General features: G+C 45.4%; 2 protein-coding genes across 4 annotated transcripts in view; one reads left to right on the top strand and one right to left on the bottom strand.

The window, feature by feature from the left end:
- The window catches only part of phf21b (PHD finger protein 21B), a 94405-nt gene extending 83549 nt beyond the window's left edge, over positions 1-10856 (top strand). The window contains exons 4-14 of the mRNA XM_075472330.1: positions 2215-2307; positions 3095-3415; positions 4093-4221; positions 4298-4349; positions 4573-4649; positions 4728-4782; positions 5929-5951; positions 6032-6190; positions 6271-6337; positions 6413-6516; positions 7018-10856. Coding sequence (XP_075328445.1) covers positions 2215-2307; positions 3095-3415; positions 4093-4221; positions 4298-4349; positions 4573-4649; positions 4728-4782; positions 5929-5951; positions 6032-6190; positions 6271-6337; positions 6413-6516; positions 7018-7263 — 1326 coding nt within the window. The 3' untranslated portion in view covers positions 7264-10856. The remainder of the gene's footprint in view (positions 1-2214; positions 2308-3094; positions 3416-4092; positions 4222-4297; positions 4350-4572; positions 4650-4727; positions 4783-5928; positions 5952-6031; positions 6191-6270; positions 6338-6412; positions 6517-7017) is intronic.
- LOC142385642 (rho GTPase-activating protein 8-like) overlaps positions 527-17384 on the bottom strand; it is a 28292-nt gene continuing 11434 nt past the window's right edge. For 2 of the 3 annotated variants that reach the window (XM_075472332.1, XM_075472331.1), the window contains 4 exons: positions 17098-17175; positions 16775-16903; positions 16589-16692; positions 3496-13022 (listed from right to left, as the gene is read on the bottom strand). In XM_075472332.1, coding sequence (XP_075328447.1) covers positions 12825-13022; positions 16589-16692; positions 16775-16903; positions 17098-17175 — 509 coding nt within the window. In that variant the 3' untranslated portion in view covers positions 3496-12824. Of the gene's footprint in view, positions 3453-3495; positions 13023-16588; positions 16693-16774; positions 16904-17097; positions 17176-17384 lie in introns of those variants that run through there. The other variant, XR_012770218.1, reaches the window with a different exon arrangement.

The raw sequence follows: 17384 nt of genomic DNA, 5'->3' as shown, positions 1-17384 counted from the left end.
GAAAAGAAAACAAATTAAAAATGTATAAAGGTAGTTTACCCATTAGGGCTTTAGCAATAAAAGTCAGCGCATGGATTTTTCTTCGGATGGAGAGAGAAGACCGTTGTAAGGTCCCGGGTCTCAAGATATTTACCAACGCTGACCCTCTTCTCTTTGCTGCCAAACAGAATGATCTCAGTTTGGTCTTCATTTAATTGTAGAAAATTCTCTCTATAAAATATAAGCACTTTTACAAATTAAATTTCCATGAAATTGGTCATTTAAATAGCTGTTAATACTGTTTTTTATTCTTAAATAGAATCAATTATCTTAGATGTAAATTGATATTTTTTTTTCAGTATGACTCAAATTTAATAATGAATAACTATAATACTATAATTCTAAACTATAATATTTTTTGTTACATAAAACATTTACTTTAATATGTTTTGTTTCGTTTTACATTTCAAAATGAAAACTTATTGATTCATATAATTTGATAAAAGTATAAAAAGTTCAAATAGTTTTTTTTATACTTTATTTCTGAATAAGTACCTGGAAACTAAAACATTTAATGCTTAAACTGTCTTTCTGCAGAGAGTTGATTAAATCTCTAAAAACTAATCTGTGTTTATTAAATGTCAGAATTATATTTAATTTTTCCATTAAAATAACTCAGAATTAGACGCAACTACAATTTTAGTCTCTCTAGTCTTTATATTCTTTGATCTGACAATGTCCAAATAAGCAAAGAGCAAAATGATTTCCTGTTAAATCTGAATTTAATTTAAAATTGATTAAATGATGTAGTTTTATTATGGGCACCTCTGAGCTTCCGTACAGAATGTGACAGCTGGCTAAAATCAAAGTTTTTCTCATTAATTCTTGTAAAAATGTTGAAAAGCTTTCAGAGAACTTGGAGTTTCTTTCATCATCAGCAACAAATTTGTCCTGAAAAGGTTTTTAAACAAAGAAAAATTCCTCATTAGTTTGAGGATTCAGCAGCTTTTCTTTTCTTTTAAAGGCAGCACAGCGAAAAGAACCAAATCTAAGGCTAATGAGTCTTTTGGAAACTGAACGAGCTCCTCGGTGGACGACTTCCTCTAATTACACTGAGTTTAATGAGGGCGCTCTGAGGTTAAACCCACGGCGCTAAATGCAGGAAGAGTCACTTCTCCAGGAAATGGATGGCTGCTTCTTTCTGCTCTGCTCCTCAGTGACTTTTGTCTTCAGGAGTGGATTAAATGGTCCGTGCATCTCCCAGCATGCAACAGTGTTCAGCATTGTTTGGCGTGGGAGCGGCTCCCCTTGTGGTCGATGTTTGTTACTGCAACAACTTCTGCTGATTCTGGTCTGGTCAGGAAAACATCCACATACACACATATATGTTGTTTAACTTGATCTGAAGTGTTGCTCAGAAATGTTTTCAGACTCAGAGTTAGGGTTCTGGTTCCTGTTGGTTCTGGACAAGTCCAGTGGGCTATCTGGTTTCAGATATGGTTTTAAAGATCTGTTGGTCTAATTTGGACACGGTTCAAACTTGGTTTAAGAAGTTTTAGGTTGGATTCTACGTCAGTTATAGACTTTGAGTAAGAATTAGTTTTCCAGCAGATTTTAGACTTGGTTTTACACAGAGTTTAGACTGGTTTTGGGTTTGATTTAGACAGTCTCTGAATGGTTTTATGGTGATTTTGACAGGTTCTGGTCCAGTTATAGACAGATTTCAGACTTGTTATGGACTTTGTTTTATGTCACTTCTTCTTTAAACTGGTTTTGTTTGCTGGATTGTTTTGGTCTGAATTTAAACTGATTTCAGACTTGGATTTAGATTCAGTTTTGTGCTTCAGTTCAGACGGTGTTAGATTTGGTTTGTTGGTGCACTTTGTTTTAGAAGTCTTCGGACTGGTTTTAAACTGGTTTTGGGATAGTTCAGGACTAGATTTAGGACAGATATTAGAACTGGTTTTGCTTTGGGTTTAGATTGGTTTTGTAGCCGTTTTGGATTATTCATTTCTTTCATACTGGTTTTGATTATGATTTTACATCCGTTTCTATTCTGGCTTCAGTTCTACAGCTGTTGGTCCATTAAAATAAAATGTATTCGTCTTTAACAATCAGCCAAACTGATTATTTGAAACAGACCAAATGATTGGTCGAGGTCTGCTTCATATGTAAAAGACTAACTATATACAGTGTGTTTTCTGCTCTAACTGGTTTTTAACTGGTGTGTTTCAGATGCTGGGAACTCTCACTGCTGTGCCCATCAAGGTGCCTCAAGTCAGCTCCCTGCACCGGCTGGCAGGACAAGCAGCCACTGTGCTACCTCAGGTAAAACAACTATGACCACTGGAGGATTCATACTGGTTTACACTGGATCCAGACTGCGTGGAAAGCGGACTGACCTGTATCAATAGTCTACTGAAATACAACCTGATTACAGATTAGTTTCGGACTGAAAATTAAAAGGCCCGTTTCCTTCCTCGGTGAAAATTTGAAATCAAAGCCTTGATTACTGAACAGCTTCACAGGTTCGTTCACGTGTTTGTTCAGTTGAAAAGCAGACGACTGAACACGCGTGTCTTCTGAGGGTCTGTTTGATTTTGGCCAGATAGCTTTTAGTCTCTACACGTCATAACGCGTAAATAAATGAATCGACGGCTGCTTTACAGATTTGTTTCAGATAAAGAGGAGACTTTTCCTTTATTTTCAGACTCTCGGATCACAGAACGAATCCTGACTGATCTGCATACAACTTGTTCATGTTCTTTTTAAGGAATCAGATGATACCAGCTTCTTATTGTGTAACTGAATTAACCTCGGGAGTCTTTTACCTGAATCCTCTTCTTCTGTGAATCTAAACCTCTGAGCCAGCAGCATGAGATGTTGGTCAGAGTCCAGCAGGTGGCAGCATTACAGCTCTGCTGAGTTTTATTGATGATTTCATCTAATCTTACAGTTTCAAAGCTTAATTATTTATTTTATTATTTTCAGTTACTTCTTCTTTGACCTCAGGAAAGTAAACCTTTTTCAGGAGCAGCTTCTTCTTCTGTGCTCATTTCACTGTCGGACGCTTCAGGGTTAAGTGTCGTCTTTTCCTCTCGCCGCCTCCCTCCAGGTCAGGCCAAAGACCCAGATCCCCGACAGCCTCCCCCACAGTCCCTGCCAGGAGCTGCAGCCTCTCAGCCTGCAGAGAGCCACCGCCGTGGTCAGTCCTAAGAGCCAGGGCCCCACCCTGCCCACCGCCAACAGCACCCTCAGCCCCGACCACCAGCCCTACGGCCAGAGCGACGCCTCGCCACCATGCGCCCCGTCAGGAGCGCCCGACTCCGGTAGCCCCGCCCAGCACGCCTCTGCAGGGCCTGGTGTTGCGTACGCCATCATCGCCGCCTCCCCCGCCACCGGCAACGGGGTGTCCGCCGTCAGCGAGGCCGTCAAGGTACAGCGACTGGCTTCAACACGAGCTGAAGCTTCACCTGCAGGCGCTATAAAAAGTTTGAAAATTACAGGTTTAAAAAAAAACAAACAAAAAAAAAAAAAAAAAGGTTCAACAAAAGTTCTGATGAGAAGGAAACAGATTTATTAGATTAAAACTGAGAGGTTTTTACTCCTGATCAGTGGACTTTAGTCCCGAGTCCCGACTGCAGGTATCAGCTGTTCCCCAACAAGTGGACAGTCTGAGGTAAAACTCAGGGTCAAAGTTCTCCTTTTCAGCTCATTTAACCCTGAAGTTTTTACTCCAACATTTCGAGGATTAGTTGCTCTCATTAATATCACACTTCCGTGACGGATCTTGTGATAACGTGAATCGCGGCGTGCCACAAGGCTCCCTACTGGGCCCCCAACGTCCCCTGGTTTCACCTCGTTACAGCGATCAGTCAGTAAGGTTTTCCATCCCATCCAGATGAAACTCGACTTTATCATCACCAAGTAAAGATGAAAGAACACCTGAAGATAGATTCCACCTCCGATCATTCAGAGAATAAAGCTAAACAAAGATGTAGCGGAGCCTTTATTATGAAGCATTTAACTTCCTGGTTAAAATCCCGAGGTTCGCTCGGTTTATCTCCTGAAAGCATCTGTTCCCGTCGGTCTCTAAGTTTGTGATGTTTCCAGGTGATAATAATCCAGCCGCAGACCCCCAGCAGCACCGAGGGGGCCCCAGGGGCCCAGGGTGACCTCCCATTACAGGAGGCTCCCCCCGCCCCCAAATCCCCGCCCCAGAAGAAAGAGGAGGACCCCGAGGTGAGACTGTGCTCTTCATCATTAGTCACGCTCCAGCTCGGTCCTTCATCTTCATCATCTTCTGCTTCTCTTCCAGAAAATCGCCTTCATGGTCGCGCTCGGCCTCGTCACCACAGAACATCTGGAAGGTGAGTTTCAGCACAACACCTGAGCTCTTATTGTGAAAGGCAACATGTTTTCCATCAGTGGGTCTGAGCTGATTTTCTCAGGACATTAAGTCTCCATCTGGTCCTCAGTAAGAGGTTGTTTCTAATCATTGAAACTGGATTATTTACAGTGTGACTTAATAAACCAAACTTACCGGCACCAAAACACTGACCAACCATGCGATGATGTTTTCCTTGTGAACAGAAATCCAGATGAAGAGGCAGGAGAGGAAGAGGAGAAGCACAGCCAACCCGGCCTACAGCGGCCTGTTCGAACCGGAGGTCAGAAAACTACAAACTGAGTAAATGTGCCGTTTGTGCTCGAGCTGGGCTGTAATCGCACTTCCTGTTTCTGTGCAGCGCAAACGCCTGACGTCGCAGTACCTGAACAGCTCGCTCTTCCTGTCAGCACGAGGTAACAGAACACACGACTCAGCATTCAGAAACCATGAAATCAGGCCGATTCATCACAGCTGCAGGCGACACAAAAGGAACATTTCACTGCTTTTTTAGGGTCGACGCCACCTTGGACCAGGTCTAAGGCTGTGTTCGAAACCGCCTACTACATACTTGCAAACGGCATACTCATCGATCAGACAGTATGCAGAGCGTTTACACACAGTGCACTTTGCTCCTGCCCGAGCCGAAATCATTCGGCCTGAAGCTGATTTCGGCTCGGGCTATAAACTCTGTAAATATATAACTTTAGCAACATTTGAAACATTTTCAGGAGAGAAAGTAGTCGTTTAGATCCCCAACGTGTTGAAAACCTGACAAAATACCGGCTGTTTACAATTATGTTCCCACGAATTTGGCGCTACTAAAGCTAGCCGCAGTGAGCAACGCACTTCCGGTAATTTTCACAAAATAAAATACCCGTTGCCTTTTATCATGGGGAAAGCCATTACCATACAATTGGTGCTTTTGTTTTGAAAACAGGAAGTGAACCTACCCTCGTTGTAGCTAGCTTGAAACTGCCGTTTTGACAGGAAATGACGATCGGCGACGTCACCTTATGTTGCATCTTGGGTAGTTTGAGTATGAGTAGTAACCTCATGATGCATACCCAACATTTCGGAGAATCTAGTATGCATCCGGGAACTTAAAAAAGTTAAAGTTAGTATGAGTAGTAGGACAAGTATGCGGTTTCGAACACAGCCTAACACTTATGCGGATCACCTCTGAACCTTACAAATCAGAATCTGGTTTAAAGAACCTAAACCACTTGCAGAGTAATCCTGCCCAGATTTAAACAGTCCAAGTCTCCTTCATCTGAAGCTGCTCTTTGTTCAGGTTTCTGGTGGAAATTAGATCTATAATCTGTGCTCAGATTAGATCCATTTCCATCTACTGACTACAGTCAGAACAGTTACCGACTAATTCACTGGATGAATGAAGGACTTTATTGTCGTGGATTCTGGAAGCGTCACATTTAACTGGAACGAGCTTCCATCCGACACATTTCAAACTGAAACTCACGTCTCAGTACACTGTTAACCTCCTGCATGGCTCCGCCTCTAACCTGCCACTAACCTCTGCTCTGCTTCAACCCACATGCTAGACTCTGAGGATTTCTGCTGGAAGGTAGGTCACATGACTCACGATGTCACCGTTTCGGTTCCGTCGGCCCAACTGACGGCCCTTCCCTTCCTGTCTCGTTTCAGGAGGACTTGGAGCATGACGACCACTGTGCCATCTGTAAGGAGGACGGCGAGCTGCAGCCCTGCTACAACTGCCCCCGAGCCTTCCACCCCGACTGCCTCCACCCGCCGCTCAAAACCCCGCCCAGAGGCCCCTGGTACTGCCCCAAGTGTCAGAAGAAGGTGGTGTTTCCAACGCTTTCAGCGCGGTTTTTGTGTCTCCGACAGGAATGCGAGGCTGTAACTGCTGTCGTCTGTTTCAGGTTCTGAACAAGGAGAACATGTCGTGGCCACAGAACTTCGTTCAGTCCTACGTTACACACAAGACAGGTGAGCTGCCGGCAGGTGTGTGTAGGTGTGTGTGTGTTGCTCGTACGTGAACTGACGCAGCGTTTGTGTGAGCAGTGCGGCAGGAGGAGAAGCGGCGGCTGCTGAGACGAAACAACGAGCTGAAGAAGGAGTGCGCTCATCTGGAGGAGGAGGACAAGAAGCTGAACGAGACACTCAAAGTAAAGACAAACAATGATCCTGCAGCTGGGAGGACACTTAAGTCCCCACAACAGCAGGAAGCTCATTTTCTAAATGTGGAGCTCACCTGTCTTCTCATTCTTCTAATGACACATGTCAGCAGTGTAACATCACATGTTGATTCAGTGTGATAGATGAGAAAAACATCTCAGGTGGGTTTGGATCTTATGTTTTAGTTTGAACTTTTACCATATTACCGATAGCTGCTCCAGAAATTTGGGTTAGCAGTAGCCGCCCTACCGGGGACTGCTCCAGATGTTTGAGCCAGAACTGTGAACAAAAAGTCAGCAGCATGAAGGAGACTGTTCAAACAACATGTCAACATGAGGGTGCAGTAAGGTGGAGTAAGGTGGAGGCTCTCCTCCCATCACACTACATCCACAGTGGAAGGGTTGGGCTAAAAGTAACACGCAGAACTGGTTTAATCTGTAGCTACAGTGAGCCGTACCAGGAAATAATCCTCTTTGATTCCGTGTCTGCAGCTCTGCATGGACCAGCGCGCCCGGCTGCTCGGGCAGCAGAGAGACACGCAGGCGTCGCTGGAGCGCCTCAAAGCGCTCATCAGGCTGATCCAGCGCGACCAGCTCATCCAGGTCACCATGACGACCACCACCACCATCGCCGCCTCCCTGCTCTCCCAGCCGTGGATCAAACCCACCAGCACCGCCGCCGCCCCGGGACCGTCGGCCCCGCCCCTGCAGACGAGCCAGGACGACACGAACAACTAGCCCCGCCCCCGGCGTTCAGAGATGACGATTTTTGTTCCGAAGAGGCTCAAACCTCCACGCGAGTCAAGTGTTTTTAACCCAACACCTACAGTGCTTACGAGATTTCTTTTTTTAAGTTCTTTTCTATTTATTCTTGGCCTTAATGTATTTATTACACAGCGTTGGGGAACAAGCCGTCCAAAACACGTTTCCCTTTTCTAAACGCAGGTCTGATTATCGTGCGCCCAGCGACCGTACATCGATATATCCGAGTAGATGTTTGTTCTCGTCCTCCTGCGAACAAAGTTTCTGCCATAAAACTTCAGGACGACGTTTCCATGTGTATGTAAACACAGACGAGCCTTCAAACAAAGCAGAGAATAACCTTTTTCAGTATTAATAGAGTTAAAGTCAAAGAAAAAAGTATTTAAGATTAAACTACAGAAATTAGCTTTCTAGTGGAGATTTTAGTATTTTCATGCTGATGCCTGTTGATAAATGTACGTTTGGAGTATTTGAGGGGATCACTGTACATAAGTTGTATTATCATCATCATCATCGCAGGTGTTTTTAGTTTAAAGAAACCTTTACTGGAGTCGCATCTGAAACAGACGACTTCCTGCTCCTGCTCCTGGAACAAGGACTCGGCTTTCTTTCTTTCTTTGAGACGCAGAAATACAAACGACTGATGTGTAAAATAAACCCGCCTCACTGATCAGGACCACTCAAACTACCACAAGCATCCCCACTTTGTACAGTGAGCAGAGCTGTGAATTATGACTCTCTTGGCTCTCCATATTTGAAATAATTCTGCTGGTCCTTTAGATTTAGAAACTATAAAATCTGAACCCGACAGCCTGAGATGAGGAACAAATGTGCACGTTATGAATCGGGTCACATGAAGAAGTTCTGGGTGTTTTCTGTGTCTTGAAGAAAAACGGTTGAGTTGTTGCTTCCATTGAATGAACGGGGACGGTTCTGTCAGGTGGCACTCGTTCAGCCCCTCCCACTTTAACCAGTATGGAAAATATGCCAAAAACGTCTCTTTGTTTTTGTACTGGATCATCAGGTTTGGTTCCCCCTGCCTGTTTTTATATTTTTGTGTTTTTGAGCGTTCAAACAGCGACAGACGAACACTGCCTCTCGTACATGGTTTCAGGGTTTGTGTCTTTGTTTTAAACAGAACCGGGACGCCCCGCAGGGCGGACCGCCCGTCCTGCTCGATCTGTCCGTCTCACTAGTCTTCCTGCTGGTCCGGAGAGGTCCCACGTCATTGTTATTTAAGGTGCAGCGCTCTGCGGCCCGTCGATGCACAAACATGAACAAAGAGGAGGAAGATGCGTTTGATTTGAATCATATCCAGCTCACCTGAGATCCTGCTGATGATCCCAGCTTGTTATCAGCCGTGTGTCCGTTTCAAACACTTCGGGGCGTCTGTGCACCTTTTCCTACAAACGCCGTCAGGAAGAAGCTCACCGTGATGTCTGCAGCTCCGGAGAAGCTTTAAAACCGTTTCACAAACATCCAGCAGGTTGTTTTAAAGGCCTTTTTCTAAACTGGTCACATGATCAATCAGCTGCCAAACACGATCAATACGATCAATACTCAGTCATACGCCACCCACTGAACACGCCACCCACTGAACGCGCCTCAGTTTATAACACGCCACCCACTGAACGCGCCTCAGTTTATAACACGCCACCCACTGAACGCGCCTCAGTTTATAACACGCCACCCACTGAACACGCCTCAGTTTATAACACGCCACCCACTGAACGCGCCTCAGTTTATAACACGCCACCCACTGAACGCGCCTCAGTTTATAACACGCCACCCACTGAACACGCTTCAGTTTATAACACGCCACCCACTGAACACGCTTCAGTTTATAACACGCCACCCACTGAACGCGCCTCAGTTTATTACACGCCACCCACTGAACGCGCCTCAGTTTATTACACGCCACCCACTGAACGCGCCTGTTTATAACATGCCACCCACTGAACACGCTTCAGTTTATAACACGCCACCCACTGAACACGCTTCAGTTTATAACACGCCACCCACTGAACACGCTTCAGTTTATAACACGCCACCCACTGAACGCGCCTCAGTTTATTACACGCCACCCACTGAACGCGCCTGTTTATAACATGCCACCCACTGAACACGCCACCCACTGAACACGCTTCAGTTTATAACACGCCACCCACTGAACGCGCCTGTTTATAACACGCCACCCACTGAACACACCTCAGTTTATAACACGCCACCCACTGAACACGCCACCCACTTAACACGCCACCCACTGAACACACCTCAGTTTATAACACGCCACCCACTGAACACGCTTCAGTTTATAACATGCCACCCACTGAACACGCCTCAGTTTATAACACGCCACCCACTGAACACACCTCAGTTTATAACACGCCACCCACTGAACATGCCACCCACTGAACACGCCTCAGTTTATAACACGCCACCCACTGAACATGCCACCCACTGAACACGCTTCAGTTTATAACACGCCACCCACTGAACGCGCCTCAGTTTATAACACGCCACCCACTGAACACGCCTCAGTTTATAACACGCCACCCACTGAACACGCTTCAGTTTATAACACGCCACCCACTGAACACGCCTCAGTTTATTACACGCCACCCACTGAACGCGCCTCAGTTTATAACACGCCACCCACTGAACACGCCACCCACTGAACACGCCTCAGTTTATTACACGCCACCCACTGAACACGCCTCAGTTTATAAAGGTGCACAGACCTCTAAAAACCAAGAACAAAGTCGGCATGAACGTCGGGCTCGTTTGTTTGATGTTGAAATGAGATTTATCCTCTGAACGTCACACTTTTACCGACTGGAGCCGCTTCGTGTGGCTTCACCTTGATTCCAGCAGGAATCTTCCAGGCCGTGTCCAGCCGCCCAACCTGCCTTCATAAGAGAATAAAATCATCATCATCAGTGGAGCCGTTTAATCTGAGACGGGAACGTGATGCATATCGAGTCCTCACCTGAGAGCTAAAAACAAGATGGAACCCATATCAGCGCTCCGTCCATGCTCCTCCCCCTTTAAAAGAAAAGGAAAAGCAACCCCTCCCCCGTCCCTGCGACCAAACCTCTCCATCCGTTTCTAGAAATCTTCTCCGGGAGAAACTGTGCAGTGCTTAAACAGATCTATTTTACTACACGACACAACATTTGAACAAAGAAACATTTTTATATTCTTTTATCGAGGAGCAAAGAGAAAACACAGCGTTGGGGTTTTCTATCGTTTGCCGGTTCTGCATTCTGACTTCGACGTGTTCTTTTTGCCACGAGGAGGCGACGGCGTGTAGATGGAGGGGAAAGTGTAGAAGTTACTGTCTGTCATTAATAAGGGGACTGTCCGGTGGATAGTGTGTATAGGAAAGTGTTTGTCTTAAATATGCCAATGTAGTTTTTCTTCTTTCTGACGCATTAAAAAGCTGATTGATGGAAGGTGATTAATGGTTGAAGAGTAGTCTCACTTTTTTGTACCAAGTTCTTACAAAAAATGGAATCATTAATAAACAAAACTCAAGAACAAAAAGGAGCCGAGTCATGAGTCTTTGTTCTGAACATTAAGGGGGAAAAAATATGACATGATTATTAAAGAGTCACCAATTCAAACAGCTTTGAACGCAGCGCGGGGCATTTGGGGGCATTCGGACCAAACGCTTCCTTCAGAGGTGGGTGGGTCCGGACCCGGGACCCCATTTCATTTCTCTGATTTCAGCTTTCAGAGAAACGTTCCTGAGGAAGTGAAGCAGTTCCTTCTTTTGACCAATCGCCTCCTGGTTCCTGTTGTGCTGAGAAGGATCCTCATTGGCTGACAGCCCAACAACAGCAGGCTTTAAATAAAGGATTTTTTATCGGGTCGTTTAAGCGCCGACAACAAAGCACACGTTTTCTCAACTGTCAAGAGATTTAGTGAATCCTGAAACTTCCTTAAAGAAAAACATAAAACAACTCAATCAAAGCTGAATGCTCCAGAAGCTCATCAATAAGAAGGTCCATGTGATCATTTCCACTCAATGAATCTCTTACTTCTAAATATCACCCACAGTTTGTCCATTTCCTTCATAAAAAGAACCAAACTATGAAATATAAGAACTAGAGCTGTCCCAAACGATTAATCTAGAGATTAATTTTTTGATTAGTCGACTAATCTAACGATTGAGGCTCAACTTAAAAAATGATTTTTGTAATTTAAATTGTCAACTTGTAATGCGCGTTTACTACTTGGAACTGGTTGCTACCTGATCGTGGAATTCCGACAGTCAACAGGTAGACCAGAACTACATAATGGCAGAGTATAAAATCCACCGTCCGGTGTTAGCAAATAGATAACACAGAAGAAACATGTCGGGACTGGTAGCGCTAACAGCTTTAAACTAGGCAAACACGGGACCTGTTCTAGTCGTAATTAAAAGACGTAAATTTTACGACGGGAATATAACTAGACAACAACTCAACAGTCTAACGTAGCGTTTATTCAGAGACGATCTTTGGTTTAGCCAACTGCAACTACTGCTACAGTGCTACTGCTTGATAAATTAACATCTGAGGTGGAGGTGTGTGGTGGTCGGTAGCTCCGCCCCATGTCATGCTATCACGGCTGAAATGTTTCCTCATACAACACGGACACAACCGGCGGGTGTTTAATAAGTTAAACTTACACTGGTCTCCTTTGTCTGCGGCGCTCTGCTCTCCTTTCTTCCTTCATGAAATGAAAAAGTATCGTCTCCTGACTCTCTGTGAGCTCTTCCAGCCTCGATGTTAGACGCCTGATGTGATCGTCCACGATTAATATCACCATCATGCAGACCATGAACACGGTGGCCTCCCCGCTCTCATATTAGCTTCTTTGTGGTGTTTTCTTCTTCTCTCCTTACTTTTACTGGGTTTTGTTTTGTTTTGTTGTTGAATGTGGCGCTAAACGGCTAAAGTAACACGTCACTGACGCAGACGGCTGCGCGCGGCGCATCAGTCCCGACCTGGTCCCGACTCATGAGAGTTCATCTAGTAGGTCATTTTGGAACGGGGACTTAATTAGGAAAATAATTTGCGACGCATAGACGCGAATTATTCATGTCGACGAATTTATGATGTCGAATAAGTCGAATACGTCGACTATTTGACCCAGCTCTAATAAGAACACAATAAACAAACTAAAGGAAACCTAATTAATTGGCTTTGAATGTCAGAAAATGCATTAAATTAATATTAAAATGAGTTCAATCTGTTCTAAGTATGGTCATACAGTTAAAAACATTCTGTTTGGTTTGTGCAGATTTTAATGTTTGTAAAGTTAAAGATTATTTCATTACAGCTGGATATATTATATTATTATTAAAATATTAACCAACATATAACATGACGGTCTTATCTGAACGGGCAACATCTTCACGTTAAAGTGGATTCTGGAGTAGAAAAGTCCTCGGGTCCAAACCTCTGGATCCATTTTTACATCTTTTGTATAAAAATATCAGCAAATCAAACAGCGTCAGAGTGGATCAGCGGCGTCCTGGCATCAGCTGATCAGGGAGTTACCTGTGCAGGTGGGCAGCGGGAGCCGAACACCGTGTGGAAATGTTCGATGAGGATCTCCGTGCAGATGTTGATGGGTGTCAGAGCGCTCAGAGAGATGGAATCATGGCGAGGCCACACCAGGTTCACCCCGAAAACACACGCCAAGTTGGACGGACTCATCCTGTTGATGATGCTCTCCTGAGACACCTGAGAGTCACAACAGGTAACCAGTCAGACAAAAGGCAACCAGTCAGAAAACAGGTAAACAGTCAGACAACAGGTAACCAGTCAAACAACAGGTAACCAGTCAGACAAAAGGCAACCAGTCAGACAAAAGGCAACCAGTCAGACAACAGGTAACCAGTCAGACAACAGGTAACCAGTCAGACAAAAGGCAACCAGTCAGAAAACAGGTAAACAGTCAGACAACAGGTAAACAGTCAAACAACAGGTAACCAGTCAGACAAAAGGCAACCAGTCAGAAAACAGGTAAACAGTCAAACAACAGGTAACCAGTCAGACAAAAGGCAACCAGTCAGACAACAGGTAACCAGTCAGACATCAGGCAACCAGTCAGCCAACAGGTAAACAGTCAGACAACGGGCAACCAGTCTGACAACAGGTAACCAGTCTGACAAAAGGTAAACAGTAAGACAAAAGGTAAACAGTCTGACAACAGGTAAACAGTCAAACAGGTATCCAGTCAGACAAATGGTAAACAGTCAGACAACAGGCAAACAGTCAGCCAACAGGTAAACAGTAAGACAACAGGTAACTGGTCAAACAACAGGTAAACAGTCAGCCAACAGGTAACCGGTAAGACAACAGGTAACAGGTCAGCCAACAGGTAAACAGTCAGACAACAGGTAACCAGCATTAGTCAGGTAACAGGTAACTGGTCAGCCAACAGGTAACCAGTCAGACGACAGGTAAACAGTCAAACAGGTAACCAGCATCAGTCAGGTAACAGGTCAGACAACAGGTAACCAGCATCAGTCAGACAACAGGTAAACAGTCAGCCAACAGGTAACCAGTAAGACAACAGGTAACAGGTCAGCCAACAGGTAAACAGTCAGACAACAGGTAACCAGCATTAGTCAGGTAACAGGTAACTGGTCAGCCAACAGGTAACCAGTCAGACGACAGGTAAACAGTCAGACAACAGGTAAACAGTCAGCCAACAGGTAACAGGTCAGCCAACAGGTAAACAGTCAGCCAACAGGTAAACAGTCAGACAACAGGTAACCAGCATCAGTCAGCCAACAGGTAACAGATCAGCCAACAGGTAACCAGTAAGACAACAGGTAACAGGTCAGCCAACAGGTAACCAGTCAGCCAACAGGTAAACAGTCACCCAACAGGTAAACAGTAAGACAACAGGTCACAGGTCAGCCAACAGGTAAACAGTCAGCCAACAGGTAACCAGTAAGACAACAGGTAAACAGTCAGACAACAGGTAAACAGTCAGACAACAGGTAAACAGTCAGACAACAGGTAACCAGTAAGACAACAGGTAAACAGTCAGACAACAGGTAAACAGTCAGCCAACAGGTAACCAGTCAGACAACAGGTAAACAGTCAGACAACAGGTAAACAGTAAGACAACAGGTAAACAGTAAGACAACAGGTAAAAAGTCAGCCAACAGGTAAACAGACAACAGGTAACCAGCATCAGTTAGCCAACAGGTAACCAGTAAGACAACAGGTAAACAGTCAGACAACAGGTAAACAGTCAGACAACAGGTAAACAGTAAGACAACAGGTAAACAGTAAGACAACAGGTAAACAGTAAGACAACAGGTAACCAGTCAGCCAACAGGTCAGCCAACAGGTTAACAGATCAGCCAACAGGTCAGCCAACAGGTAACCGGTCAGCCAACAGGTAAACAGTCAGCCAACAGGTAACCAGCATCAGTCGGCCAACAGGTAAACAGTCAGCCAACAGGTAACAGGTCAGCCAACAGGTAACCAGTAAGACAACAGGTAACAGGTCAGCCAACAGGTAAACAGTCAGCCAACAGGTAAACAGTCAGTCAATAGGTAACCAGCATCAGTCAGGTAACAGGTAACCGGTCAGCCAACAGGTAAACAGTCAGACAACAGGTAACCAGTAAGACAACAGGTAACAGGTCAGCCAACAAGCAACCAGTCAGACAACAGGTAACCAGTCAGACAACAGGTAACAGGTCAGCCAACAGGTAAACAGTCAGACAACAGGTAACCAGTAAGACAACAGGTAACAGGTCAGACAACAGGCAACCAGTAAGACAACAGGTAACCAGTCAGACAACAGGTAACCAGTCAGACAACAGGTAACAGGTCAGCCAACAGGTAACCAGTCAGACAACAGGTAACAGGTCAGACAACAGGTAACAGGTCAGACAACAGGCAACCAGTAAGACAACAGGCAACAGGTCAGACAACAGGTAACAGGTCAGCCAACAGGTAACCAGTCAGACAACAGGTAACAGGTCAGCCAACAGGTAACAGGTCAGCCAACAGGTAACCAGTAAGACAACAGGTAACCAGTAAGACAACAGGTAACCAGTCAGACAACAGGTAAACAGTAAGACAACAGGTAACAGGTCAGCCAACAAGCAACCAGTCAGACAACAGGTAACCAGTCAGACAACAGGTAACAGGTCAGCCAACAGGTAACAGGTCAGACAACAGGCAACCAGTAAGACAACAGGTAACCAGTCAGACAACAGGTAACCAGTCAGACAACAGGTAACAGGTCAGCCAACAGGTAAACAGTCAGACAACAGGTAACCAGTAAGACAACAGGTAACAGGTCAGACAACAGGCAACCAGTAAGACAACAGGCAACAGGTCAGACAACAGGCAACAGGTCAGACAACAGGCAACCAGTAAGACAACAGGTAACCAGTAAGACAACAGGTAACAGGTCAGCCAACAGGTAACAGGTCAGCCAACAGGTAACCAGTAAGACAACAGGTAACCAGTAAGACAACAGGTAACCAGTAAGACAACAGGTAACCAGTCAGACAACAGGTAACCAGTAAGACAACAGGTAACCAGTCAGACAACAGGTAACCAGTCAGACAACAGGTAACCAGTCAGACAACAGGTAACCAGTCAGACAACAGGTAACCAGTCAGACAACAGGCAACAGGTCAGCCAACAGGCAAACAGTCAGACAACAGGTAACCAGCATCAGTCAGACAACAGGTAACAGATCAGCCAACAGGTAACCAGTAAGACAACAGGTAACAGGTCAGGTAAACAGGGAACCAGTCAGCCAACAGGTAACCAGTCAGCCAACAGGTAACCAATCAGCCAACAGGTCAGATAGCGGGTAACCAGTCAGACAGCGGGTAACCAGCATCAGTCAGCCAATAGGTAAACAGTCAAACAACACGTTGTCCCCGTGTATGCGTGGGCTTTCGCCGGGTACCCCGTGTTCCTCCCACTGCTTGAAAACATGCATGTGACTCTAAATTGTCTCTAGGAGTGAGTGTGGATGGTTGTGGCCCTGTGATGGACAACCTGCCCAGGGTGTACCCCGCCTCTGACCCGATGACAGCTGGGATAGGCTGCAGCCCCTCCGTGACCCTGAACTGGATTAAGCGGGTATAGACAATGGATGGATGGACCCATTATAACTTCTAAATACTGGGTCTGTTATACCTGCTCAGATATATATGGTTAACGTTTAATGTTCAAAACTCTCAGTTTAATGCCAACAATAAACCGGTTTCTATGAAGATCATCAACTAATGAACACATGAATGAAGTTAGGTCAGACCCACCATGTGCAGGAAACCCATCAGGAACTTCACCACGATGAAGTTGTGTTCAGGAAGACTTTCCATCATCTGTTTGCACCTCGTCACTCGCAGGCTGCTCTCCACACCTGAGAATTCATTCAGAACCACTTCAGCATTTCTTCCCGCTTCCACCTGAGTGGTGGGTCTGATGCAGATGTGAGGACTCACCTAGGATCTCCTGCACCTGGCTGTAGACTCTGAAGGTGAGCAGCGGCTCCGGCAGCTCTCTGAGGAACGTCTTTAGGATCACGGCGGGGACGTGGACGTCCTCGTACTGCTCAAAGTGCACCGGCTTCCCTGAGGGTGGTTCAGATGAAACGTCACCGTTTGAAAACCAGTTCACTGCAGCACATCTGGAACTTAAAACTCATTTTCAATGAAATCTGCAGCCTCCACTCAAACAGCATCAGACACTTAAAGTTTGTTTTCTGTCCGATAGTGTCTGAGCACACACACAGCCCCTGCAGGTGGGGCAGGGAGACCCCGCGCACCCAGGTTGTAGAGTTTCTGAACGTCCTTGATGAGCTGAACACAAGCCGAACGCCTGAAGATGCCCTCAGTCCTCAGACCTGTAACACACACAGCCACACAAAATGAAATGGGTTCTTCCTTCTCAGTTTGCTGAATAAGCAGCAGCAGCGTGAGATCAGCTTCTTCTGTGAACTCTCCCCGCTGAAACCGTCCTGAAACCTGTGAAATCCAAAGCAACCTGAGAAGCATCAGGGTAAAATGTCCGATTTTGGTCTCTCTGGAAACTTAAACATTTAGAATCACTGAG

The sequence above is a fragment of the Odontesthes bonariensis genome, chromosome 8 (genome assembly GCF_027942865.1).
Source record: "Odontesthes bonariensis isolate fOdoBon6 chromosome 8, fOdoBon6.hap1, whole genome shotgun sequence".
Classification (NCBI taxonomy): Eukaryota; Metazoa; Chordata; class Actinopteri; order Atheriniformes; family Atherinopsidae; genus Odontesthes; species Odontesthes bonariensis.
The sequence above is the reverse complement of the archived record's forward strand: the minus strand, read 5'-3'. Positions and strand labels throughout refer to the sequence as shown.